Source organism: Enhydra lutris, unplaced genomic scaffold (assembly GCF_002288905.1).
Source record: "Enhydra lutris kenyoni isolate GAN:26980312 unplaced genomic scaffold, ASM228890v2 scaffoldscaffold75, whole genome shotgun sequence".
In the NCBI taxonomy this organism is placed as follows: Eukaryota; Metazoa; Chordata; class Mammalia; order Carnivora; family Mustelidae; genus Enhydra; species Enhydra lutris.
The window spans coordinates 465,848-491,053 of NW_019154159.1; the positions used below are offsets into that span (position 1 = coordinate 465,848).

Consider the following 25,206-nt stretch of genomic DNA (forward strand, 5'->3'; position numbering starts at 1 on the left):
AGGGCCTTTAAGGAATGCTGAGCCAAAGTGTTTTATTAAAAAGGTTCCTGAGTGATTTTCCCACCATGTTTCCTTGCCAGCCGTCTTGTTGGGTTCCAGGTGGCTGGCTTGCGAGAATGGAGGTTACTGTGTCTCCCTGTTCTGCAGTGCTGGGGGCCACCACCACGACACTGCCCTGTCGTTCAGCTCTGCTAGAGTTCCCTGCTGGCCTGCCTTTCCTTCCTTCAGCTACTATCCACTGTTCTGGCCCCCCGCTTGCTTTCTATGATCTCCCTCCAGTTGTCACTCCAGGAGAGCAGCCGTCTCCTTGTTGGGGGTAGGGCTAGGTGCTGGTTGTGGCAGCAGGTGAATAAGATGTGCTCCCAGCTTGGGGTCTCTTCTTGGCCTGGGACAGGACATGGGAGAAAGGCAGTGAGACGTAGTCTGTAATCTGGTTGTTTTTTTTTTAATATTTTATTTATTTATTTGATAGAGAGAGATCACAAGTAGGCAGAGAGGCAGGCAGAGAGAGGGGGAAGAAGCAGGCTCCCTGCTGAGCAGAGAGCCCCATGCGGGGCTCGATCCCAGGACCCTGAGATCATGACCTGAGCGGAAGGCAGAGGCTTTAACCCACTGAGCCACCCAGGCGCCCCTGTAATCTGGTTATTTTACTCCCTCTCCCTAATCCCAGCAGGCCAGATGCCTAGAAGGTTGCCAGAAAAAGAGGTCTAAAACTAACCTTGAATGCTGTCCTTGTCATCAATGAGCAGGTCCCCCAAGACCACCGTCTTGTCCCTCGTCAGGATGATGCGCTCCACAAACTGGGGCCCCAGGTATTTCTCTACCCAGCGGTACTGTGGTGAGGACACAAGTCTGTCAGTAGGGCCAGTGAGTAAATACGTGCTAGTGGAGTCTCCAGCCTTTGAGAGATGCTGCTCCCCGCCCACCACCACCACACTTCCTGTGTTTCAGTGCTGCTGGTTTATTTTAAACATCAGAACTTAGGAATCTGTTTGCTAGGAAGGGTTGGGGTAACCGCACCTTCTCACCCACACAGTGTTGGTACTTCAGCAGAGGGCTGGAGCAGATGAAGACCTCCGTGCTGGGTGCAAGGGGCACGGGTTAGTTGGGGTGGTGCCCGCCCTTCCTCCACCGCCCTCCCTCTCTGCCCTTCCTCACTCCTGCATGTTGTTCATCTCCAGCATGGCTTCCAAGGCTCCAGGGATAGGCTCCAAGTCTAGGAAAAAGCCTGGGGCTTCATACACACTGGCCACTTTGTCCTGAAAGATACCGTGTTCTTGTCCCAGCTTCTACCTCCAGCAGATCTAGCCCCAGGGATGACTCTCACAGTAAGACTCCTGGGGGACCCGTCGGCAAATCAGAGCCACCGGGAGAGGATTTTGCATCCGGGGAAGCATTCTTTCAGATTTTCTTGTCCAGGGCGAACAATGGATTCTGAAGCGAGGGTTTTGCTAAACAAAAAGGGGGTGATTCTGGAAATGGAGCAGAGGCAGTCTTGCCCAAGGGGAGGGCTCCCATTCCTAGGTGCCCTGTGGGCTCGGGCTCCCTGCTTTGGGGACACTGTGGGGTCGGGGCTCTTGCTCCTGGCGACAATGTGGGGTCGGGGTTCCCGCTCCCAGGGACATTGTGTGGTCGGGGCACCTGGTTCCCCGGCTCTCTGTGGGTGGGGACGCCTGGCTCCTGGGCGCCCTGTGGGGTCGGGGCTTCCGCTCCCGGGGTCACCGTGGGGTCGGGGCTCCCCTCCCGCCCACGACCCCTCCCCCGCTGCGCTCCCGCCCTCTCCCTACCTACCCCCAGGTCCGGCCGCAGGGCTCGGTACTGTTCGCGGGCGAGGAAGCCTCGGCGCTCTTCCAGCGCCACGTGCGGTTCCCCGGGGAAGCGGCGGCGGAAGCCCCGCAGAAGGCCCCCCTCGAAGTCGGCCAGCACGCCGTCCATGTCCACCAGCACCCGCACGGGCCGCGCGCGCCGCGCCGCCATCGCCGCCGCCATCACTGCGGGCGCCCGGCAAGGGAAGGACGGGGTGGGGGGGAGGGGGAGCGGGCGCCCGGCCCGCAACTTCCGGAGGCGCGGGGTGGGCGGGCGCATCGGGGCTCATTTGCATGGGGCGCCCCGGGGACCGGCCCTGAGGGAGCGCGCGGCCTTCCCCCGGTTGCGGAGGCGCGGGGCGGCCTGAGCACGCGCCCGCGTGCACGTCTGCCGCCCCCGACTCCGCAGTGGACGACCCCAGACCCTGCGAAGGCCTCAGGGCTCCTTAAACCTGTGGGGCTGGCGCGAGCCCCAGAATCCCGACTTCGAGGCCTCGGGCCGCCGCCCTCCCTGCTTGTGGCGCCGGGCGCAGGAGCACGCGGGACGCGGGGCCGGAGCCTCCAGGGCCCGGAGCCTCCAGGGCCCGCAGCCTCCAGGGCCCGCCTCACGGGGGCGCCCAGCGCCTCTGAAGGGAAAGGACGGCTGAAGGGGGCGGGGCTCCCGGGACACAAACTCCGGCCGGAGTCGGGAGCGGCCGCTGTGAACGTCCAGTTCCACCCCGAGGGGACGACAGGCACCCAGCTCAGGTAATCGGGAGCGTCCTTTCTGCGGGAGGGACCTCTGCTCCGGAGTGGGGCGTTACAGCCCCATCTGGAGAACGTGGAGCGCTGCCAAGTTTTGTTGATGCTGCTTTGTAGGCTTTACGCCGTTTTCTGACTGTGTCCAAATAGATTTACCTGCGACTGTAAACTCGGGTTGGGTTAGGAGAGCGTCTCCCCGCAGTTTCCCACTGAGCGCCCCAGTGCTTCCAAACCAGTGTTAACAGAAGCATTGCAGACGAGAGACTAGTGTCGTGTTCTAGAGCGATCTGATGAAAATGGCATAAGCAATAGGGAGTCCGCCACTGTTTTCCCCTCCTTCCCACTCACGTCACACAACCTGAGTCCCAAAGTCCAGACTGTCCACGAGATACTGCTTGTTTTGCCCTCGTCATTTTATGATTATTCGACTCCACTTTCAAGACCGTAAGCTAAGTAGAAAATGTAACACCCTTGGTAAACATGTTTACATAGAACTTCCTGAAATCTGTTTTGATATCAGAATGACTGGGAGAACTTCCCTCCTTCACAATACTTGACTTTGGATGAGACACTTATCTTAAAAACAAAACAAAACAAAAAACACTGAAGTTACGAATTGTGACACAAATCAGAGACGTCTCTTTTCCAGGATCCCCACCATTAGGGAGAAGGGTACAGGTAGGGTTCCTACCTCCTGAGTGTCCTAATAGAAACTGTAACTCAGGCTAGTGTTTGTAGGGCTAAACTGTTTTAGTGAAATTGGACAGATCCTGTAACAAAGCTGTTGACTTCTCCATTTTGCAAATGCTTTGCACCATAAGGGAGAAAAACTTAACACCCCCAGAACCTATAAACACCTTTATTTTCCCAAAGAAATATCCAGGAGTTCCAGTGAACCGGTGGTTATGCTTATCATCTCAAAAATCTCACTTTTTCAGAAAGGAAATTGGTCCCTAAATTACAAGACAAAAACCACAATTTAGTAGTGTAGCTAGACCTAAAAGCCAAGTCTTAATGCCCAATTAGGACATTTAATATAGCATGTTGACCTAGAACTTTCTGCCTAGAACCCAAGAGTTTTTTCCTTATCTTCTGTCTCCTCAGATCCTCGTCCCTCTTTCTTTGGCGTCCTCTTCTGTAACCTCGCACCACTGGGAGGCACCCTGCAAGATGAGAGGACGTAAAATCTTACATGTTACTGCCCGGCACAAAGGGTAGGTGGAGAATGTAAAATATAGTGGCTAATAATTGTTTTATCATTTACCCATACTACTCATGGATTTTATTACCATACATACCATTTTGGTGCTTTGAACTCCTGCTGTGACTTTAAATCTATTTTTTTATTTTATTTTTTTTTAAAGATTTTTAATTATTTATTTGACAGAGAGGTCACAAGTAGACAGAGAAGGAGGCAGAGAGAGAGGAGGAAGCAGGCTCCCCGCTGAGCAGAGAGCCTGATGTGGGGCTCGATCCCAGGACCCTGGGATGATAACCCGAGCGGAAGGCAGAGGCTTTAACCCACTGAGCCACCCAGGCTCCCCAAATCTGTTTTTCTTTTTAAGATTTTATATATTTCTTTGATGGAGACAGCGAGAGAGGGAACACAAGCAGGGGGAGTGGGAGAGGGAGAAGCAGGCTTCCCACCAAGCAGGGAGCCCAGTGTGGGGCTCAACCCCAGGGTCCTGCGATCATGACCTGAGCTGAAGGCAGACGCTTAACGACTGACCCATCCAGGAGCCCCTAAACCTATTTTCTTTAGAGAGAAGCCCACTTCTCTGGGTTTTCATTAGTTTGTCTTCACTTGAATGACTCATCATTAATCCTTGGGCAACAGGATTTAGAGTAACAGAGAAAAAAGCAACTAAACAGGGAGAACATTGAAACAGTCTCAAAAAGATGACACAGGACACAATGTTTCAAAATTTGTACATTGTTTACTTTAAGCAACAGTCCAGGATTGTGAAGTACAACACACATTTCAAGGATACTTCAGTTCACGGTCAAGCACCAGCATCATGCACACAGCTTCAAGTTCCCGAAGAAGAGCGCTGCCCCCCTGGGGTCTGTTCACCACAAAGACCCACTTCTGTGTGGTCACCGCCCTTGCTTTGCTTACCACTTGGAATTTGTCAGCTTGAGCGTACATGGAAGCCTTCCTCTGCGTGAGAGCAGCGGGCTTAGCTCGTCAGTTAGTTGAGTTAGTATCTGGCTTATCTCTTAAGGTTCAAAAATGAAAAAGGCAGTTTTTTGCTTGGCAGGCAGCAAGGCATGAGGCGCAGGCCTCTAGTTTCCATATGGCACAGGGAGATGCTTTTAGCAAAGGCCACTGACAAGGTAGGCCAACAACGAGTAGGTATGGCATAAAGACAACCCTGTGTTTGGGGGCCTGAAGGAACGGTGCCTGTGGACTGTTTACTGGTCTTTCCAGTCAAGGCTTGGTCAACCCAAGTAAAGCTGACAAGAAAAGGGTTTTAAAAACCTCAGTACAAAAGATCCTCTAACACATTGGAACCAAATTGTTCTTAAAAACACTGTACTAAGTGTCACAAAACTTTCCCTCCAATCTACTACTAGAAAACACTCATGCCATGGCCTACAGACCCAGAGGAATCAGGACAGAGAGAGAGAAACCTGTTCTTTGGGGGAGGAGAGGGGAGAAAAAAAAAGACAGCAGTACATAAAGTGCTTCTTTTTTAATGAAACAAATCCAAAAGATGTACAGTCAGGCTCAAGTTGTGCAGTTCACAAGCATGGAGGAAACAAAAACAAACAAAACGACAGAGTTCAAGAGAATCGGAGCTAACCCAGGACGAGGCTGGACTTGCCGCCGGGGGGATTTCTTCGGGACGGCACTGGGGCCGGAGCCACTGGGCTGGGCACAGGGGCAGCGGGCACAGGCTTCTCCTCACTCTGCCCCAGGCTGGCCTGCAAGTCTGTGTCCACGTTTTCTAGGAAAACAGAAGAAACTTAGGGCTAATAATTATTTCTAGGTAGAATAAAGAATCTTAAGATTTTCTTGAAGGATGGTTCAGATCATACCTAGAGGTATCAAAGCATACACAGAGATAACAAATCATACCTAAAGAAGGCAACGATCGTTCAACTATGTCCCCACAACCCAAAACCAACCACTGTCAGTCTTTTTGTCATATTTGTACCCAGGCGCTTTTCTATGTGTTTCTTTTCTAAAGTATACACAAATAGGAAGATGTATTTTGGGTTTTGTGTGTGTGTGTGTGTGTGTGTGTTTTAAGGTTTATTTATTTGAGAGAGAGAGAGAGTGCAGGGGAAGGGGCAGAGGGAGAGGAAGAGGAAGAGAGAGAATCCTCAAGCAGCCTCCCTGCTTAGGCGCAGAGCCCGACACGGGGCTCGATCCCAGGACCCCAAGATCCTGACCTGAGCTGAAATCAAGAGTCAGATGCTTAACTGACCGAGCCACCCAGGAGCACCAGTTATTTGTAATGTTCTAATTTAAAATATTTACATCTTCAGGATGCTTGGGTGGCCTCACCTGGGGCTCCGTGCTCAGCAGGGAGACTGAGATCCTCTCCCTCTGGCCCTCCCCACTGCACTCTCTTTCTCTAAAATAAAAGGACATTACAGATAAGCCATAGGCCCCTCACCCCCAATCCACCTCCACGTGGGTCTCCTCTCCCTCCTCCCAGAGGGCCTACTACTAGTTGTATCTAGTCCCTTTGTTTAATGCGTATTTATATTTTATTTCCAACAGAGAATACATATTACTGTTTTTGTTGTTGTATTTGATATAAAATGATATAAACTTACTTTTTTTACACTCTTAGACATTTACCCATATTTATACACATGGTCATAATTCACCTTACTTAATTGCTTTATAGTATTTTATCCCATGAGTCAATATATTTGATATAATATAGTACTGTATTTGCTCTACTGATAGCAAAAAATGAACTGAAACAGGTGCCCACGGTGATACGAGGGCTCCCATCTTCACATTTTCCCAAAAGGCTATGCCGTGCTCTACCCCAACCTTTGCACACCAACCATTTAGTAATCACCTCACTTTAAAATTTGCCAAACTGATGGGTGAAATGTTATTTCATTCCTGTTTGGTGTTACATTTCCATGATTACTAGGTGAGCTTAATTTTTTCTTTTCAAGTAGGCTCCACGCCCAGGGCGGAGCCCAATGCAGAGCTTGAACTTTTTTTTTTTTTTTTTTAAAGATTTTATTTATTTATTTGTCAGAGAGCGAGAGGGAGAGAGAGCGAGCACAGGCAGACAGAATGGCAGGCAGAGGGAGAGGGAGAAGCAGGCTCCCTGACGAGCAAGGAGCCCAACGTGGGACTCGATCCCAGGACGCCAGGATCATGACCTGAGCCGAAGGCAGCTGCTTAACCAACTGAGCCACCCAGGCGTCCCCAGACCTTGAACTCTTGACTCTGAGATCAAGACCTGAGCTGAGATCTAGAGTCGCCTGTGTGCGCTCTAACAAAAAACAAAAACAAAATGAGTTGGACGCTTAACTGACTGAGCCACCCAGGTGCCCCTCTGATTTCTTTTTCTAACCATAAAGATAATCCATTGTATTGACATCATTTATCAAAGAGTCTGCCTTCCCCCTACTGACTTATAAATCTCCATTAATCAGGTCATTCCCATTTATATTAACTGGGTAGTTTCCATGTCAAAGTCTTGAGAATTAGTGTATTATTACCCAACATCCTAGACATTGCTTGATCTACTAATCTGTGAAATTCCCAACAAACCTGTATTCTTATTGAGGCAGTTTCCAAACTTGGAAAAGTTTGTTTGTTTGTTTTCTTTCTCTTTTCTTTTTTTTTTTTTTTTTTTTTGAAAAGTCTTTGTTCCAAGTCAAAAGTGACTGCACGGGTGCCTGGGTAGCTCAGTGGGTTAAAGCCTCTGCCTTTGGCTCGGGTCATGATCTCAGGGTCCTGGGATCGAGCCCTGCATCGGGCTCTGCTCAGGAGGGAGCCTGCTCCCCACCCCCTCTCTGCCTACTCTCTGTCAAATAAATAAATAAGATCTTAAAAATAAATAAATAAATAAATAAATAAATAATTTAAAAATTAAAAAGTGACTGCAAAATGCTAGGCCTCATTTCGGTGTTAAACCATCAAATTCAATTCAGGTGCATATTCTTTTTTTTTTTTTTTTTTGACAGAGAGAGAGAGAGAGAGAGAGAGAGAGATCATAAGCCACCCAGGTGCCCCAAGAAATGTACTTTAAGTCCCTCAAAGACTAACCATTAAAAGTTCATGTTCCTAAAACCCCTTGTACCAAGTTTTGATTTAGCCAACTTTGATACCGAGAAGTCCAAGGAGGAAGAGGTCTAAGATTGGAAACTCAACAAAAAAAAAACCCTCAAAAATAGGGGCTCCTGGGTGGCTTAACAGGTTAAGCGTCTGTCTTCAGTTCAGGTCTGCTCAGCGGGGAGACTGTCTCCCTCTCCCCCACCCCCCTGCTCGTACTTTCTTTTTCTCAAATAAATAAATAAAATCTTAAAAAAAAAAAAAAAAAAAAAAAACCTCAGAAATATGCTACTGCTGCTCTTGACATTACCTTTTATGAACATTTGGAACTTTCTATAGAGGTAACATAACACATACAATGTTCTATACTATTATCAACCAGCAGTAAAAATCAGTCTGAAGCTTTCCAAATTGACAGCCCTTAAAACAACAATGGAGCAAGAAAGGGTCACCCCACCCCCCTCCGTTTCCCGTTGCCACACTCTGTTGCACAAGAAGCAGGATCAAAGGCATCAACGTTAAGGACACAAGTCCTCTGATAAGTATCTCTTAAATATGTCCAATTTACTGTAAATACAAACAAAACCCAAAAACCGACATTCTGAAACAACCCAAGATGGATGATTACAAAGCATGAACTCTGCCTGAGCCAGCCTATGGATTCAAGCAATTTTCTTGGTGCTGCTAGGACTTGGCCTCACCAGTACCCATGCTCTAACAGCTCCCCGTTGTCTGTCTGCATCAGGAAGTTAGGAGTACTTCCAAAGGAAACAGCTCATTACCTTGCAGCCCTACCGTGGTCATTTATTTTCATAAAATGATCTTTATTTTTACTTTTTTTTTAAAGGTTTTATTTATTTATTTATTTGACATAGAGAGAGAAATCACAAGTAGGCAGAGAGGCAGGCAGAGGTAGGGGGGAGCAGGCTCCCTGCTGAGCAGAGAGCACAATGCGGGGCTCGATCCCAGGACCCTGAGTTCATGACCTGAGCCGAAGGCAGAGGCTTTAACCCACTGAGCCACCCAGGCACCCCTTTAAGACTCTTTTTAACGTGATCTCCACACCCAACGTGGAGCTTGAACTCACAACCCCAAGATCAAGAGTTCTATGCTTCACGGACTGAACCAGCCAGGCGCCCCTGCATTAAACGATTTATTTTATTTATTTATTTATTTATTTATTTTTAAATTTTAGGTAGGTTCCATGCCCAACGTGGGGCTCAAACTCATGACCCCGAAATCAGGAGTCTCATGCTCCACTGACAGAGCCAGTCAGGAGCCCCTCCATAAAATGATTTTTAGATAAATCAAGCTCACACCCACCAATCTTATGTCTGTCTTTCATTATTAAGGGAACAGTTTTGTCTTTCATGACTAGATAATATACCAAAAAAGAAAAAAAAAGAAAAAGCACATATGAAGAATAAACAATTTTTAATTTAATTTAAATGCTCCTTTGTCTACTCAGAATTACTCCAGCCAGAAAAAATAAGGCTAGTCTGTTACTCCATCCCTTTAGTCTATAATGAGACAAGTACAGGAACTGAGAATAAGGCTTTAGAAACTTACACAGAGGGGCGCCTGGGTGGCTCAGTGGGTTGAGCCTCTGCCTTCGGCTCAGGTCATGATCTCAGGGTCCTGGGATGGAGCCCCGCATCGGGCTCTCTGCTCAGCGGGGAGCCTGCTTCTCCTTCTCCCTCTGCCTGCCTCTCTGCCTACTTGTGATCTCTATCTCTCTGCCAAATAAATAAATAAAATCTTTAAAAAAAGAAAAAAAGAAAAGAAACTTACACAGGACCTGACAGAGAAAGCTTCTGTCTGTTGAATCTAATAACTGAAAAATGGGACTTTAAACACAAATACATCTACTAGAATAGCTAACTTATATACTCCTGACTTGTCTTTCTTCCTCGGCACATCAATGAGCTCACTGAACGGACACATCAGAGTAAATGATAAAGTGGTTTATTATAAGGATGAAAGAATTAGAGCGTCGAGAAGTGCAGCAGACTGTCTAACTTGCCTGAAGGCGGGAAAGACTTCGACCTAAATCCCGTGGACCTTCTCCCTCTGCTACAGATTTCCCACATGCTTCCTTTAGCCATTGCTGTATTTCATTCCCCAAAAGAGGGAGGCAATTTTCCTTATACCCAAACAAAATCTGTCTTATTTAAACTGAGTAGGAACAAAGAAAAAAATAAACTGAGTAGAGTAGCTTGACTTTGAAGTAAACCTGGCAACAGGACTGGGGTTGACCTCTCTGCCACCAGGCGGATCTTGAATCGTTATGCCCCTTGTCATTTCATGACAAACGAACTAAAAGTAAAGACTTGTCATACTACACAACTCAGGGTGCTGTTTACCTGAAGAATCTCTAACAAACTGAACGGGGGTGAGAGGGGAGTCATTATTAGCAGGAATAATGACACATTTTTTCCTAACTTCATCAGGGGCTCTCACATATTTCTTCAGGCTCCGCAGATGGCTAACTCTATCTCCTGTCCAAAAGTGGGGACTAAAGATGAGCTGATTCTTGCTAAGTCAGGTCTGATGTGGAAGTACTTCAGAACACGGAAAGCAGCAAAACTGAAAAGCCCTGAAGATTTCTTTACCTCCAGAAGAATCTCTGCGAACGGAACACACTGGACACGAACAATAACATCTTCAGTCCAGTGAGAAAGTGACTCATTCACTGAGGAGAAACCCTGGTAACGCTCACAAAGGTTCAGGAGATCCTTCTCCCACCACGCCCACCAAGAAACACTGTCTGAGGGGCGCCTGGGGGGCTCAGTCCGTGAAGCGTCTGCCTTCAGATCAGGTCCATGATCCCAGAGTCCTGGGATCGAGCCCCGCATCGGGCTCCCTGCCCAGCAGGGAGTCTGCTTCTCCCCCCTCCCTCTGTGGCTCCCCCGCCGCCCCCACTCATGTTCTGTCTCTCTAAAATAAATAAATAAGGGGCGCCTGGGTGGCTCAATGGGTTAAGCCTCTGCCTTCAGTTCAGGTCATGATCTCAGGGTCCTGGGATCGAGCCCCGAATTGGGCTCTCTGCCTGCTTGTGATCTCTCTCTGTGTGTCAAATAAATAGATAAAATCTTTTTTAAAAAATTAAAAAATAATAAATAAATAAAATCTTTAAGAAAAGAAGAGAAGAGAAAAGAAAAAGAAGGGGAGGGAAGGGAAGACAGAGAGGGCAGGAGAGGAATCTGGTTCTTAAACCTGTTCTACGGAACAGCTTCCTCAGGACCTCTTCCTACCATTACAGCCTCACAGACTGTAATGGTAGGAAGAGGTCCTGAGGAAGCAGCCTCTTCCTTCTGGACCAGACAAGGCCTTCCCGCGGCTGCATTTCACTGAGTCAACTTTCACCTGATTCCTACTGCCTGACACACACGAGCCTTTCATTACACGCAGAAGTAATTCTCTGGCACTTGTTAAGGAAGATTCAATAAATACTTCAAAGATTGACTATCATTAAATAAATGATTATAGCTCATTTCCACATATAATTGGTAACATGGATGCTGAGAATTTACATCTGCCCCCTAAATCATCATCTGTAAGATCACAGAGGTACCCGTGTCTTGCTAAATAAGCACCTGAGCCTAAAAATCAAACAAACTTGGTCATTAAATGCTGTGGGCCAAGCTTGAAATGCCAGCACTTACTACTAAAAAGCTCTCATTAAGAGTAACAGACACTGGGGCACCTGGGTGGCTCAGTGGGTTAAGCTTCTGCCTTCAGCTCAGGTCATGATCCCAGAGTCCTGGGATCGAGCCCCACGTCGGGCTCTCTGCTCAGCCGAAGCCTGCTTCCTCCTCTCTCTCTGCCTGCCTCTCTGCCTACTTGTGATCTCTGTCTGTCAAATAAATAAAATCTTAAAAAAAAAAAAAAAAGAGTAACAGACACCAGCCTGACTACTGGACACATATTCGTGAAAGACTCTCCGTGTCCCCTCCCTGCTGCATTTCTGACATGGCGCTCACCGCAGCAGATATACATGCAGCCGTGTTCACTAACTTCCTGGTTTCATTTTTCTTTCCTCCGAACCCAGTGCGTGCAGGCACTTGGGGCAAAGCCAGGTTTCACTCCCCAGTCTCTTTCCCCAAGACACGATTTCAATTTCAAATTACAATCTATGCTAAAGCCATTTACAGAACCAGAAACTGGGGCTTCAGGAGGACTCACCATGAATGTCGCCTTCTCCCTGGAAAAGAAAAGAAATTTAAAGTTTAGTTCAGTTTTTATTTTTATTTAATTTTTTTTTACTTTATTTTTTTAGTAATCTCTAGCCAACATGGGGCTCAAACTCATGACCCTGAGATCCAGAGTCACATGCTCTTCTGACTGAGCCAGCCAGATGTCCCTAAAAATTTACTCCAGATTTTAATTTTATAACAAGCAAATAAAGCAGTCACGGTTCTGACAGGCTACTATCTGTTTGAAACCAAATGCGAAATTTCATTTTGATGCAGTCAAGTTCAGGGTCAGGCCGCAACACGATAACATTACAACCTTTAGTTACTTGTGGACAATGCTGAACAAAAATGCTACATGACGGGTTGTCCCAGTGCCACAATATCCAACACACCAAAAAACGTTAACATTTACGTCAGTGACCTAATATCAATTAGGATTTCAGAGGATCCTTTAATCAGAATGGGAAACTGGTAAATTTATCCTTCCATTCTCTCTCTCCTTTCTCTTTATCTAGCTGTTGAAGGGCCTCTATAAATTCCAAAGTCCCACACAGGTCTCTCCACACTTGCACCGCTGATGCCTCTGTGTGCTCTGAGGTCCCTGCTTACAGGCTTCCAGACACATCCCTGGGGGCACTGGGACCATGGTCCTCTGCAGACAACTGAGGGTAAAGCCCAGGCTGGAGTCTCCTGGAGTTCAGCTCAGAACAACTGGGCAATGTTTGCCAACAACAGGAACAATCTCTGAATTCACAAATGCTACTACATATGAGTTACGTAGGAAGTAAGCGTGCTCCGTTAGTTCCCAAAATCAACAGTGAAGGAGAGAGACTAATCCTACTGGTAGAAGAGACATCTGAACAGACCCAGATCATGTCACTTCACTTTTCCGACTTTATTCTTTATCGATCTTCCATTCCCAATATGGCCTCTGTCCCTCTCCTAATTATGTCAGACTCCAGTGGCAGAACTGAAGCTCTTAGTACAACAGGAGAGAAGTGAATTTCTAAACTGTATTAACCTCAAAGCCCTTGTCCCATGTTGTCACACTGACCTTCAGATCTAAGAAGTCTCCAGCGTTCGCTTCAGAAGAGTTCCTTCTCTGGGGTCCAGATGACTCAGAATCCTGTCGGCCACCACTAGACTTGGCACCTGAATTAAACCATACTTTCTTGAGGAATGGACAGAACTTAAGCGAAAACACTGCTTTCACGAGTGATGTTCGTGTTAGTCTCATATACAAAATGAGCTAACACTGTTAAGAGGGTTAACTGAGAGCTTAAAAATTCCACCAAATAACCCAATTTGACCCCAGTCCCTATTCTGACCCCTCAAGACTCAGTAGTTCCCACTTTTTGGTCCCAGTCTTTCGTCCACCGACAAGCTTTAACTGTTGTTGATCTCATTATGGTTGAGCTGGATTTTGCTCATCACAGAAAACCAACTGTAGTTATTCATACTGGGTCCATCCCTTTTGACCAGTGACCATAGATATAAGCATTACCTGCCGACTTGGCCCATGAAGGAGGATTTTCCTCAGGTGTCCCAAAGATGCTAGATGCCATTTTGTTCCTCCTCACAGGCTGTTCTGTTGGTTCATCGAAGCCTAATGAAAAATTGGATCCACCGCCTGGAGGCCGCAAAACCCTTGGAATAATGGCAAAACATCCATTTCAGGTCATACCAAAACACTTCTCGGCATAAATGTCTTCAAACCCCTTTCATTTCATTTCCCTCACCCATTTGTTCCTCCTACACAGCCCCCAGCAAGGGAGAGGAATTGATTCATCATGGTATAAATTCGGTACTGGATCACACCAGTCAGAATGGCCGGTAGTAGACAGACAAGAAACAACAGTGTTGACAAGGATGTGGAGAGAAAGGAACCCTCACGCATGGAGTTGGTGGGAACGTCAACTGATGCAGCCACTGTGGAAAACAATATGGAGGGTCCTGAAAAAACTGATAATAGAAATACCATATGAGGGGCGCCTGGGTGGCTCAGTGGGTTAAGCCGCTGCCTTCGGCTCAGGTCATGATCCCAGGGTCCCGGGATCAAGTCCCGCATCGGGCTCACTGCTCAGCAGGGAGCCTGCTTCCCTTCCTCTCTCTCTGCCTGCCTCTCTGCCTACTTGTGATCTCTCTTTGTCAAATAAATAAATAAAATCTTAAAAAAAAAAAAAAAAAAAAAAAGAAATACCATATGACCCAGTGATTCCACTCTGGATATCTACCGGAAGAAAACAAAAACACTCATTTGGAAAATATATGCACCCCTAAGTTTACTGCAGCATTATTTACAACAGCCAAGGTATGGAAGCAACCCAAGTATCCACTGATAAATGGATAAAGCAGATCTGGTACAAACAGATGCACAGTGGGGTATTACGCAGCCATAAACAAGAATGAAACCTCGCGGGGCGCCTGGGTGGCTCAGTGGGTTGAGCCGCTGCCTTTGGCTCGGGTCATGATCTCGGGGTCCTGGGATCGAGTCCCGTGTCGGGCTCTCTGCTAAGCAGGGAGCCTGCTTCCCTTCCTGTCTCTCTGCCTACTTGTGATCTCTCTCTGTCAGGTAAATAAATAAAATCTTTAAAAAAAAAAAAAAAAAAATGAAACCTCGCCACTGGAGACAACATGGAAGGATGCAGAGGATATGATGCTAAATGAACTAAGTCAGACAGAAACAAATACTACGTGATTTCACTTGATGTGGAACCTAAAAAACCAAACCAAATGAACAAACAAAAAAACCCAGAAACAGACTCACAAACACAGAGAACAAACTGGCCAGAGGGGAAAGGGTGGGGGGGGGGATGGATAAATGAGGTGAAGGGGATTAAGAGGTACCAATTTGCAGTTATGAAATAAATAAGTCACAGGATAAAAAGTACAGCAAAGGGAATATACTCAATAATGTTGTAACAGATTTGTGTGAGGACCCACGGTGACACTAGTCACCATGGTGGGCATCTCATAGTGTATAGAATTGCCAAGTGCTGTACGGTACACACCCCTGAGACTAGTATAATACTATATTGTCAACTATTCTCAATAAAAAGACTTAATATTTGCAGTAAGGTTGTCTGACACCCAGGGCAGCTGAAACAGCCTGGTTCATGTCCCCTTTTAACAAAGACCTAACAGACCTCGCCTAATGGGCGTGGCTGGATATATCGGCAAAGAAGTATGGAAGCACATCTCGTGAGTTATGTATTCATAACGCACTTCCACTTTTATTTTCAACAAAACTAAAACGCAAGAGTACACATGTAAAAGTTGATCATTTTAGAAACCCAAGGAAAGCTGATGATAGTCTCCTCCTGTCTTGGCGTCACCAGCGAGCCCCATTTACACACCTGTAAGGCATGCGGCGTCCTCACTAGTAAAGACAAGGGACCGGCCACAGGAGGAAGTCCAAACGAGACACAGGCATAAGACTCCCAGCATCTTCGATTACCAGGCACCACTGGACACCCTCTACAGCTTTCAGTTCAGCAAGGAAACCCAGCACTTGGACATTTCCAGAGCTTCCTGTCTTGGATTGATCAATGTTCTCCCTCCCTGGAAGAACTCAATTTAACTTGTCCCGTCACCACTCAGAAAGAGAAATGGACATGGTCTTACGGGATGATTTTCTAACTACTGATTCTATTCCATTATTGGGGACAGGAGTAGTCTGGTCTCCTACTTCTTCTTAAATCAGTTTGAGAAATATTTTTACAGGAGGATGTCCATGTCATCCAAGTTTCCAAATAAATAACAGTTTTCATTTGCATACAGCTCCTTACATTAGGAAACGAAGGAAAAATTAAACACTTACGGGGTAAATTCCCTTCTAAGTACCCCTCTAAGGGCATTCCAAGTCTTGATTTTTTAAAAACTACTATTGCATGCTAAATGTTTTCTCACTTCCATTATTTTTTCCTTTGGCGCATACATCATTGAAGAATATATTTATATGTTTCCAAACATAGGGGTCTTTCTGGTTTATTAATTTCTAGCTTTTAACTATAACACAGACAACTGCCTGTATGACATGAGTCCTTTGAAATTTGAGGAAAGGTGCTTTTAAAGCCTAATATGTGGTCAACTTAAGAAATCTATCTATGGGCTTGAAAAGAATGTGTATTTGCCAATGTTCTATAGGTCTACTAGGATAAAGCCTGCTAATTGTGAGTTGTTCTAATCTACTGATTTTTAAGTATGTTTTATCACTTAAGGAGAGAATCTATTAACAATTCCTACTACAATGAAGAGTTTGTCAGTTTCTCCTCAGAATTCTGTCAGGAGTTTTCTCCCAAAAAGACTGCCACTGGGGACGCCTGGGCAGCTCAGATGGTTAAGTGTCTGACTCACTTTCTGCTCAGGCCATGAGCTGAGGGTCGCCGGGTAGAGCCCCTGAGCCCACGCTCAGCAGAGGTCTGCTTGAGGATTCTCACCCTCTCCCTCTGCCCCTCCCCCCACTCACGCGTGCACGTCTTCTGTCTCTAAAATAAACAAATCTTTAAAGCAGAAGAAGGTGCCTGTTTAGCTCAGTCAGTAGATCGTGTGATTGTCGATCTTGGGGTTGTGAGTTCAAGCCCCATGTTGGGTGTAGAGATTACTTAAAAATAAAAAAAGTAGAGGGGCGGGTGGCTCAGTGGGTTAAGCCTCTGCCTTTGGCTCGGGTCATGATCTCAGGGTTCTGGGATCGAGCCCCGCATCGGGCTCTCTGCTCAGTGGGGAGCCTGCTTCCTCCTCTCTCTGCCTGCCTCTCTGCCTACTTGTGATCTCTATCTGTCAAATAAATAAATAAAATCTTAAAAAAAAAAAAGTAGAGGAATCACAAGAGGAAAATGGGACAAAAGGTACTAACAGGCAATTTAAAAATGTGGGTAGCCTCTAAACATTAAAAATGCAATCCCACTAGCAAATAAATGAAATTTTAAAAAAGGATAGGGGTGCCTAGGTGGCTCAGTGGGTTAAACCTCTGCCTCGGCTCAGGTCATGATCTCAGGGTCCTGGGATCAAGCCCTGCATAGGGATTTCTGCTCAGCGGGGAGCCTGCTTCCCCCCCCACCCTCACTCTCTGCCTGCCTCTCTGCCTACTTGTGATCGCTCTCTCTGTCAAATAAATAAAATCTTTAAAATTTTTTAAAAATAAAAATAACAATAAACAAAACAAAGGGATATGTATTTTGCTTATTAGACTGATAAATATGAAAAAAATGCCAATTTCCAGCATTAATTAAAGTATGAGAGTATAAATCTCTACAAACTTTCTTTTAAAAAAATATTTTTTTTATTAATTTGAGAGACAGAGACAGCAAGAAGCACAAGCAGGGGGGAAGGCAGAGGGAGAAGGATAAACAGACTCACTGCTGAGCCGGGAGCCCAATGCAGGGTTCGATCCCAGGACCCTGAGATCATGACTGTGCCGAAGGCTGACGCTTAACCATCTGAGCCACCCAGATGCCCCAAATTTGTACAAGCTTTCTAAAGGATATTTTGATAGCATATGTCAACTGTTCGCTTTTTATATGAACTGGCATTTCTACTTACAGAAATTATCCTTATCGGATAACCAGAAATATGTACAAGGACACTCCTATAAAAACGTTAATCTATAAATAAAATTGGTAATACCCTAACTGGCCCTTAGTAGGGGTTTAGTTATCCAAGCATGTCCATACAACAGAAAGCTGTATACATCAGGGTCAGATTTACCTTCGCTGGTAGATGTCAGAAATTATTCAAAACACAGTGAATGAAAAACGCTGGAAAACAGAAGGGCAATCACGTGTTACATAGAACAACGTATATACAGAGAGATAGACTTATCTAGCTGTGTGACCTTGGGAAAACTGCTTACCCTCTCTCTACGCTTTGGTTTTCTCTGCAAAAAGAAGAGGTTCACGGTAGCTGCCTTGTAAGGCTATTCTAAGGATAGCCTGTAGACTGTGCCTAGAACAGAACCTGGAACACAGACGGCTACGAGATACTGTCATCAGAACTAGACATAAAGGCCTGAAAGCACAAACACCACAATGTTATCCAGGGTTTGTGCTTTCAGATGGAATTTCAGGTGAATTTCAGTGTCCTGTTTTATACTTCATATTCTTCTGGATTGCCATTAATCTAAAATTCTTCTTTTTAAGATTTTATTTATCTGATAGAGAGCACAAGCAGGGGGAGTGGCAGGCAAAGTGAGAAGCAGGCTCCCTGCTGAGCAAGGAGCCCCACGTGGGGTTCGATCCCAGGATCCTGGGATCATGACCCGAATCGCAGGGAGACGTTTAACCCACTGAGCCACCTAGGGGCCCCATTTTATTTATTTTTTTTTTTAAGATTTTTTTATTATTATTATTTTTTTAAGTAATCTCTGTACTCAATGTGGAGCTTGAACTCACAAACCCAAGATCAGGAGTCCCATGTTCCACCAACTGAGCAGGAGCTCCAGTCTAAACTTCTTTTAATGGCAGCTTCTGGGTCCCGGAATTCCCGGACACTCCTTCTATCGACAGTCCTAGTTTTCCCACTGGCCACAGCGTGTGCTTGTCTGTGCGCACCCCTGTGCCCTCGCATCTTACAACTGAAACCCTGGCTCCTCTGCTCCCTCGGGTGCAGCGGACCCTGGTCTGCGCTCCCTAACGCCGCGCCCCTTCCTACCTTGTTCCTCTTCCCCGCAAACTAGCAGGAGGAAGCCTTGGTTAAGCCCAGGCAGGACTGAGGAGATGTGACCAACAGCAGGGCTCTCTGTCTTATCTAGATCTTACCTTCTTCACCAATCCAGCCGAGCCCCTTTCCTCACCTTTCCCTGAATAGTTGGTTAATCTCCACTTTGAGGTATTTACTCCCATTTTTACTCCGGCCTAGAGCACTCTCTACCCTTTCTTCAAGGGCTCTTCAAAACCTAGCCCATCTCTTAAACCTCCACGTCCTCCATAAAGTCGATCAATAGAACCCTCCATAGGCTCAAAGAGTATCGGGTCGTACATGGAGGAAAGGATGGCAGATCCTCTCCTAATGGTGTAAAGTGCCCGAGAAAGTAAATGTCTTTGGCCTGTGGGTAATGCAGTCTTTTTTTTTCCCCCCAAGAATTTATTTGTTTATTTGACAGAGAGAGAGAAAGAATACAACCAGGGGGAGTGGGAGAGGGAGAAGCAGCTCCCCACTGAGCAGGAGCCCGATGTGGGGCTCGATCCCAGGACCCTGGTATCATGACCTGAGCCACCCAGGCACCCATGGGTCATGTGGTCTTTGGAACTATTCAGTCTGTCATGTAGCACAAAGGCAGCCACAGACAATCTGAAAACGAACGAGCACAGCTCTGTTCAAATCAAGTTTTATTTACAAACATTGCATTTGATTTTCATGTAATTTCCACAAGTCAAGAAATGAATCTTTTTTTTTTTTTTACAACCATTTATGAATATAAAAAATTAGGCACCCGCTGCATTTGGCCCTTGGGTGATAGTTTGCTGGGCTCTGTTCTATCTAATTCAACAGCCTCACTTTTAATGGCTCAGTTGGTTAAGCGTCTGTTTCAGCTCAGGTCATGGTCTCATGGGTTGTGGGACTGAGCCCCATATCTGGCTCCGTACCCAGCAGGGAATCTGCTTGAAATTCTCTCTTTCCCTCTCTATCTACCCCTCTGCCCACTCGCTCTCGCTCTCTCTCAAATAAATAAATCTTAAAAAAAACAAAAAAGGCAAGTGTATCCAGGCATACAATTTATAAAGATGATAATTGTAGGTTTATTTAATTAAGCTGCTTAAATCATAATTAAATGTGTATTATAAATTCTTAATAGGCTTTCTCTCATGTTAAAGTTTGAAGCAACCAGCTTTTTATCCCTTGTTCCTCAAATCAACAAAGACACCTGAAATAAAATCAAAATTAACTTGCTTCAATATCATCCCCTTCACTCCCTAGAGAGTAGAATGATTTTTTTTCCTTTCCATAATTAAACCCTCATGAATTATTTTACCAAGATGAAAATCTCCAGAACCCTAAGAGGCTGGGAAGTATTTTGGGGTGTTAAAAAAAAGGGAAAAAAAAAAAAGAATACTAGCACCCAAACACCAGCTTAAAAAGAAAGTCAAAGCTCTGAGCACCCAACTTTTTAAAGGTCTGCGTTCCTCCCACAATAGCAGGTAATACCTACTCCGATGACGTCATTGTTGTAGAGCCCATTTGTAACAGTGAGACATCCCCAAACAAAGGATTTGGATCATAAGACAGAAATTATTTCAGTTTAATTTTTTAAGATCCTATTCTTTCTGAACTAAACCAGGATTACATATTTGAGACTCAACAAAAATGTGCCCATGAACTATGGATAGCAATTTTTTAAAAATTACTTTCTCTTTCTTCTTTCTTTAAACCCCAGAGTTCGCACGTGATCTTTGCAGATCATTCCCCTACTAGCCTAAATTTATAATGTGCTTATGGAGCCAGGAAAATGTTACTGCAGAAACAAGTGGAGAATTCGGTGAGATTACAGAGGAAGGAAAGGTAAGAAGTAAACACAAGGACAAAGCTCTAGTCCTGAGGTCACAATATTGGAGGGAAACTGATGACAAAAGGTGAATGAAAACATTTATTCTGCAAAACAAAAAAATAACTCCTGTCTCACATTTCCAATATACATATCAAAAAACTAGCATGAGGATTCATTTGACCTGGTTACTGAAATTCTTTATGAAGCACTAAACAGAACTTAACCCCAAAAGATAATACCTGATTTTTTTACATAATGTGTCGATTTTCACATTCCAATCACTACAGTCTGACCAGCACAAAGTTGACCACATGGCACAAAAGAAAAACCAAGGTTCAGTGTGTTCCATTGCCCTCTGAAAAAAATGATCTCATTGCAAGGATGACAACAGAAGAGGGAGTGACCAGTATTTTCATAGGTCTGTCCTAATCAAGGTCCCCAACCTGCCAGGACCAACCAATTTATAGTTTTTTAAATCTTTCCCACTCTTTTCTACATTGTATAAGGGAAAGGAATGAGTTGAAAAGGGATGTCAACCTCCCACCCAAGACTCACTGCTGAGCCCAGTTTTTTGTCCCCAAGTTCTCCAACCCCAGTGAAGCACTATTTCACAGCCGTCTTCTTAGCCCCACAAAATGGCTCCCTTTGTGCCACTTGCCCAGGACCCCAAGGCTGATCGCACACGACAGCAGGTCGTGATCAATGAAGAAGAGATGCCCAGAAAAAGTGGAACCTAAGCTTCCTACAAGCCTTGAGCAGGATCCCAGAAATGTCTGTATCCACCTTAAAAGAACAGTGTGCAATTAGCCGAGACAATGTGGACACCTTCCACCGATTACAGACCCTTTCACCAAGTCAGGCAAGGGCTTGGAAAAGGGTTCCAGTCCAAACACCCAGTGTCCTCTTCCCCAAATGCCGTAGCAAGACTGGCCAGAAAGGCCCTGGCTTCCCAGGTGGAGACAGTACGGAAGAGACAATGGACGTCTCCGGCCCCGCCCAAGAACAGGAAACCTCCTCCAGCTCGGGAACCCGGGCCAGCGACGAACTCATTTGGCAAACGTCAAAGGGGTTAGGGAAAGAGGTGGGATGCAAAGACCGAGGTCCGAAGGTTTGAGCGCAGAAAACCCACTCGGACTGGCTCACCACCCACCCCCGTCTTTCGCGTTTGGAGGTGGGCGCGGGAGGGGAAGGAGCAGGGTCTTTCCTTTGTTAGCGGAGGGGAAGCACTTCGCAGAGGACTGACGGCTGGGTCCCGGACGGGCGTGGGGGTCGCAATGACCAGCCCCGCCCGACCACAAATGCCACCTGCCGGACGGGCCCCAGCGGGTAGGAGCCCGCAAGACTCGATCGCTGCGGCCGCAAGAGGTGACAGCCGCACGGGGCGCGGGGCCGCCACCTGCCCGGGGCCAGAGGCATGAGCGCGTGGCCAGGGGTGGGACAATGGGGCCTGACTGGGGCGCCCCGGGGGCTGCCCAAGCACCTGGGGGCCAAGACCACCGCCCTGAAGCCGGGCCAGCCGCGCCGCAAAGGGAAAGAAGCGAACCGTCTCCGCATGGCCTGACTACCAAAATCCCGCAGCACTGCGAGGGCGAGCGGCCCCGGCCCTCCTCGGCCGACCCCTCGCTCGGGGGGCAGGAATGAATGGGAGAGGAGCGGGAATCGGGCGGGGCTGGCGCGCCGGGCTTGCGGGACCGCACAAAGACGGAGCCGACGGCCGAGCACCGCCGCCCGCCCCGGCACGAGCGCGGCGCCGAGGCACGTTATCGCCAACGACCGGCCCCCCGGCCTCAGTGGCCCCACCGGGCAGCGGCCCTCCCGCCCCCGCCCCCGCCCCCCGAGCTCCTCGTGGGGCGGGTGCGGCCCCGCAGCCTCACCGGGAGCTATTCCTGCTGTTGGGATCGACTCCCTTGAAGGTGGTGGTGGTGGTCATGGTGCCGAGGAGCGAGGTAGGCTGAAGCGGGAGCAGAGCGCTGAAAGGGTCGGGTCCGAGGGGCGCAGAATTGCTCCCCACCCCACCGCCAGCGACCGCTGCAGGAGCCTCCGCCACCGCCTGCCTCGCCGGCCGCAGCCTTTATAAGGCTCGAAAAAGCCCGCCCCCACCCTGCCGGTATTGGCCAATTCAAATAGCCTTTTTCGTTCCTATTGGCTCCCTGGAGTGCCAAGCATCGTGCGGCACCTCGACGGGCTGCCGTGGCCCCAGCTCAGCCTAAACCCGCCCCCTTCCTGGTCAGGGTGTCTTTAGAAGTTCCCCCTCCCCCATCCCCAAATCTCGGTGATGATTGGACAAAAGGACGAACCTGCCCCGCGCTGGGCACAAGTTGTGCTCGCTGTCACTTAAGGAAGTTACCTGACCAAGGAAAAACTCGCCCTGGGCGGGTTGGAACCCACAAGCCGAGGACAGATTGTCTTTACCATTACTTAACTTGCCTTACTCATGGAGAGACAGTAAGGCACGCTCCTTAAGGGAAGAAAATTACTGCCACAAACTGACATTCATTGAATACCTACTGTGTGTCCCGTTTGGCAACATGACAGTCTCAAAACAGCAGCACTATGAGTCAGCAGCAGAAAGCAAGCCAAGATGATCCCTTTTCAAACGACTGGAAATTCTTCACATTTTAATATTATTTAGCTGTCATGGGTGGTGCATGTACTGGACCAAAATTACAGTCGCTCCGGTTTGAGGGCCTGTTCTAAGGCTGGGTAATGGTTGAGGTGGTGGGGAACAGTCACATCCCTTGCTACCAAGACTATGGAGCAGCCCTGGCCTCTGCAGCTGTTTATAACCCTTAAGTCATGACTCTTCCACCTGTCTGCGTAAATCTATCCCTGCAACAAATGCAGACACCACTTGGAGGGCTCAAGAATGGCTGTTTACAAGATCCTAAAAGGAAAGTCTTGAACAAACGAGAATGGAGGCCTCCCCATGTCAGGCATGCTTCCTCAAGGCAGACCCTTTTCAGTATCTCCATAAAAATTAAGCCACATTCCTTTTTGTGTGGCCTCCTTTCCCGGCAGTTGGAAGCTTGTATTCTTGGTTGACCACTCTCCTGGGTTTTCGTGAAAATCCAGAGATAAGTTCTCTTCTAGAAGGCATGGATCACGTCTGTATGTGCTGACCACTTGTTTGGATTAAAATCTGCCCATTCTTAAAGGCTGGGCCTAGATTTCCAAAACTTTTATTTTTGATCATTTATTTTTTCCCAAAACTTAAAAAACAAAAAGCCCTTCAGACCAAGCTAGACAGTGAGCAGGCGCGCCTTCCTTGTAAGTCAGACAGTTATCAAGTAGGAGGTAAAGCAGTCTAGGTTGGTCGCTATCTCAGGTTCCCATTGGAGAAATCAGAGCTTGAATCTGGAATTTTTCTGAGAGCTAGTTTCCCATTTGTAAAATAAGGACAAAATAGTATTTCAGGTGCAGAGTTGTGAGGGCTGAATGAGGTAATGTATGGGAAGTGATTGGTTCAAAATGTAAGAGGTCATCAAAGTGATAGCCATGCTGATGGCAAGACACACTTGGGAAGTAATCACAAACTTCTTAATAATCTGAATTTGTCTCTTATGGGTTAAATGAGAGGTTTGGACAAATCTTCCAGTGGGTCTTTGTTTTTAAGCAAGCTCCACACCCAACATGGGTTGGGTTTAACTCATGACCCTGATCAAGTCTCTTGCTCTACTGACTGAGCCAGCCAGGCACCCCAAGGTGGGTCCCCCTTTTGGTCTAAACTTTTGAGTTCCTGCTTGACTTGCCCGATTTCCTCCCTGCCCTGTAGTATAAAAGGCAGGTTGGCGTGGTAATGCAGCACTGGATTGGAAACCAAAAAGCGTAGGTTCTGGTTCTCCTCCCTTAAAGAGACATTTTTTTTTTTTTTTTTTTTAAAGATTTTTTTTGACAGCATGCACAAGCAGGGGGAGCAGGAGAGAGAGAGAGAGAGAGAGAGAGAAGCTGGCTCCCTGTTGAGCAGGGAGCCTGATGCGGGGCTCCATCGCAGGACTCTGGGATCATGACCTGAGCCAAAGGCAGATGGTCAACCAGCTGAGCCACCCAGACGTGCCTAAAAAGACACTTCTCCCATAAGAGACACGTCTGGGCCACTTAGGTTGTTTTTTTTTTTTTTTTTTTTTTTTAATATATACTCTTGAGCCCAGTTTCCTCATCTGTAAATGGGGTTAACCTATTTAAGTTGTTGTAAAGGTTGAAACAAGATAATTTTAAGAATGTTGTACTTGGTAGGGACATCAGGCTGGCTCAGGAAGTACAGCATGGGACCCTTGATCTCAGGGTTGAGTTTGAGCCCCACATTAAGTGTGGAGATTACTTAAAAAAATAAAATCTTTGGGGCACCTGGGTGGCTCAGTGGGTTAAGCCTCTGCCTTCAGCTCAGGTCATGGTCTCAGGGTCCTGGAATCGAGCCCCGCATCAGGCTTTCTGCTCAGCAGGGAGCCTGCTTCCCTTCCTTTCTCTCTGCCTGCCTCTCTGCCTACTTGTGATCTCTCTGTCAAATAAACAAACAAAATATTTTAAAAATAAATAAATAAATAAAATCTTTAATAAAAAGATTATGGGGTGCCAGGGTGGCTTAGTCTTTAAGTATCTGCCTTTGGCTCAGGTCATGATCCCAGGGTCCTGGGATCGAGCCCACATTGGGCTCCCTGCTCAGCGGGGAGCCTGATTCTCCCTCTCCAGCTCGCTGTGCTTGTGTTCCCTCTCTGTCATAAAGAAATA

The 25,206-nt window shown here is 46.8% G+C and overlaps 2 protein-coding genes and 1 long non-coding RNA gene across 7 annotated transcripts; 1 reads left to right on the plus strand and 2 right to left on the minus strand.

Annotated features, from left to right (window-relative positions):
- Positions 1 to 15: 15 nt before the first annotated feature.
- LOC111160332 (5', 3'-nucleotidase, cytosolic) lies at positions 16 to 2,016 on the minus strand. 2 transcript variants are annotated; one of them, XM_022523370.1, is made up of 5 exons: positions 1,792 to 2,016; positions 1,159 to 1,259; positions 1,021 to 1,081; position 571; positions 16 to 379 (listed from the first exon to the last, which is right to left on the minus strand). In XM_022523370.1, exons 1-5 carry the CDS (start codon positions 1,987 to 1,989, stop codon positions 225 to 227), a joined length of 516 nt encoding a protein of 171 aa, XP_022379078.1. In that variant the 5' UTR covers positions 1,990 to 2,016; the 3' UTR covers positions 16 to 224. The 2 variants fall into 2 exon arrangements, with proteins under 2 accessions (XP_022379078.1, XP_022379077.1); XM_022523369.1 differs by lacking the exon at position 571 and adding an exon at positions 719 to 833 and having other exon boundaries at positions 16 to 385.
- A 124-nt stretch (positions 2,017 to 2,140) lies between these two features.
- On the plus strand, positions 2,141 to 10,615 carry LOC111160364. Its single transcript, XR_002641470.1, has 3 exons — positions 2,141 to 2,552; positions 3,651 to 3,760; positions 10,254 to 10,615. It is a non-coding gene; the product is annotated as an uncharacterized LOC111160364 (long non-coding RNA).
- On the minus strand, positions 5,228 to 22,520 carry LOC111160363 (Jupiter microtubule associated homolog 1). Of its 4 annotated transcripts, none has more exons than XM_022523426.1 (5): positions 22,356 to 22,520; positions 13,504 to 13,646; positions 13,054 to 13,151; positions 11,989 to 12,007; positions 5,228 to 5,497 (listed from the first exon to the last, which is right to left on the minus strand). In XM_022523426.1, exons 1-5 carry the CDS (start codon positions 22,409 to 22,411, stop codon positions 5,349 to 5,351), a joined length of 465 nt encoding a protein of 154 aa, XP_022379134.1. In that variant the 5' UTR covers positions 22,412 to 22,520; the 3' UTR covers positions 5,228 to 5,348. The 4 variants fall into 4 exon arrangements, with proteins under 4 accessions (XP_022379134.1, XP_022379136.1, XP_022379133.1 ...); XM_022523428.1 differs by lacking the exon at positions 22,356 to 22,520 and adding an exon at positions 21,962 to 22,035; XM_022523429.1 differs by having other exon boundaries at positions 5,389 to 5,497; positions 11,985 to 12,007; positions 22,356 to 22,519.
- Positions 22,521 to 25,206: the final 2,686 nt, after the last annotated feature.

Excerpts from the sequence above, each read along its gene's own strand:
- LOC111160363 (XM_022523425.1), bottom strand. The coding sequence starts at position 22,411 with ATGACCACCACCACCACCTTCAAGGGAGTCGATCCCAACAGCAGGAAT. Across the intron at positions 13,647-22,355 it reads AACAGCAGGAATAGCTCCCG|GGTTTTGCGGCCTCCAGGCG; the intron begins GTGAGGCTGCGG and ends CATTATTCCAAG. Across the intron at positions 5,498-13,053 it reads GAGACTTCTTAGATCTGAAG|AAAACGTGGACACAGACTTG; the intron begins GTCAGTGTGACA and ends CTGTTTTCCTAG.
- LOC111160332 (XM_022523369.1), bottom strand. The coding sequence starts at position 1,989 with ATGGCGGCGGCGATGGCGGCGCGGCGCGCGCGGCCCGTGCGGGTGCTG. Across the intron at positions 1,260-1,791 it reads CCCTGCGGCCGGACCTGGGG|GACAAAGTGGCCAGTGTGTA; the intron begins GTAGGTAGGGAG and ends GGTATCTTTCAG. Across the intron at positions 1,082-1,158 it reads GAGATGAACAACATGCAGGA|CACGGAGGTCTTCATCTGCT; the intron begins GTGAGGAAGGGC and ends CCTTGCACCCAG.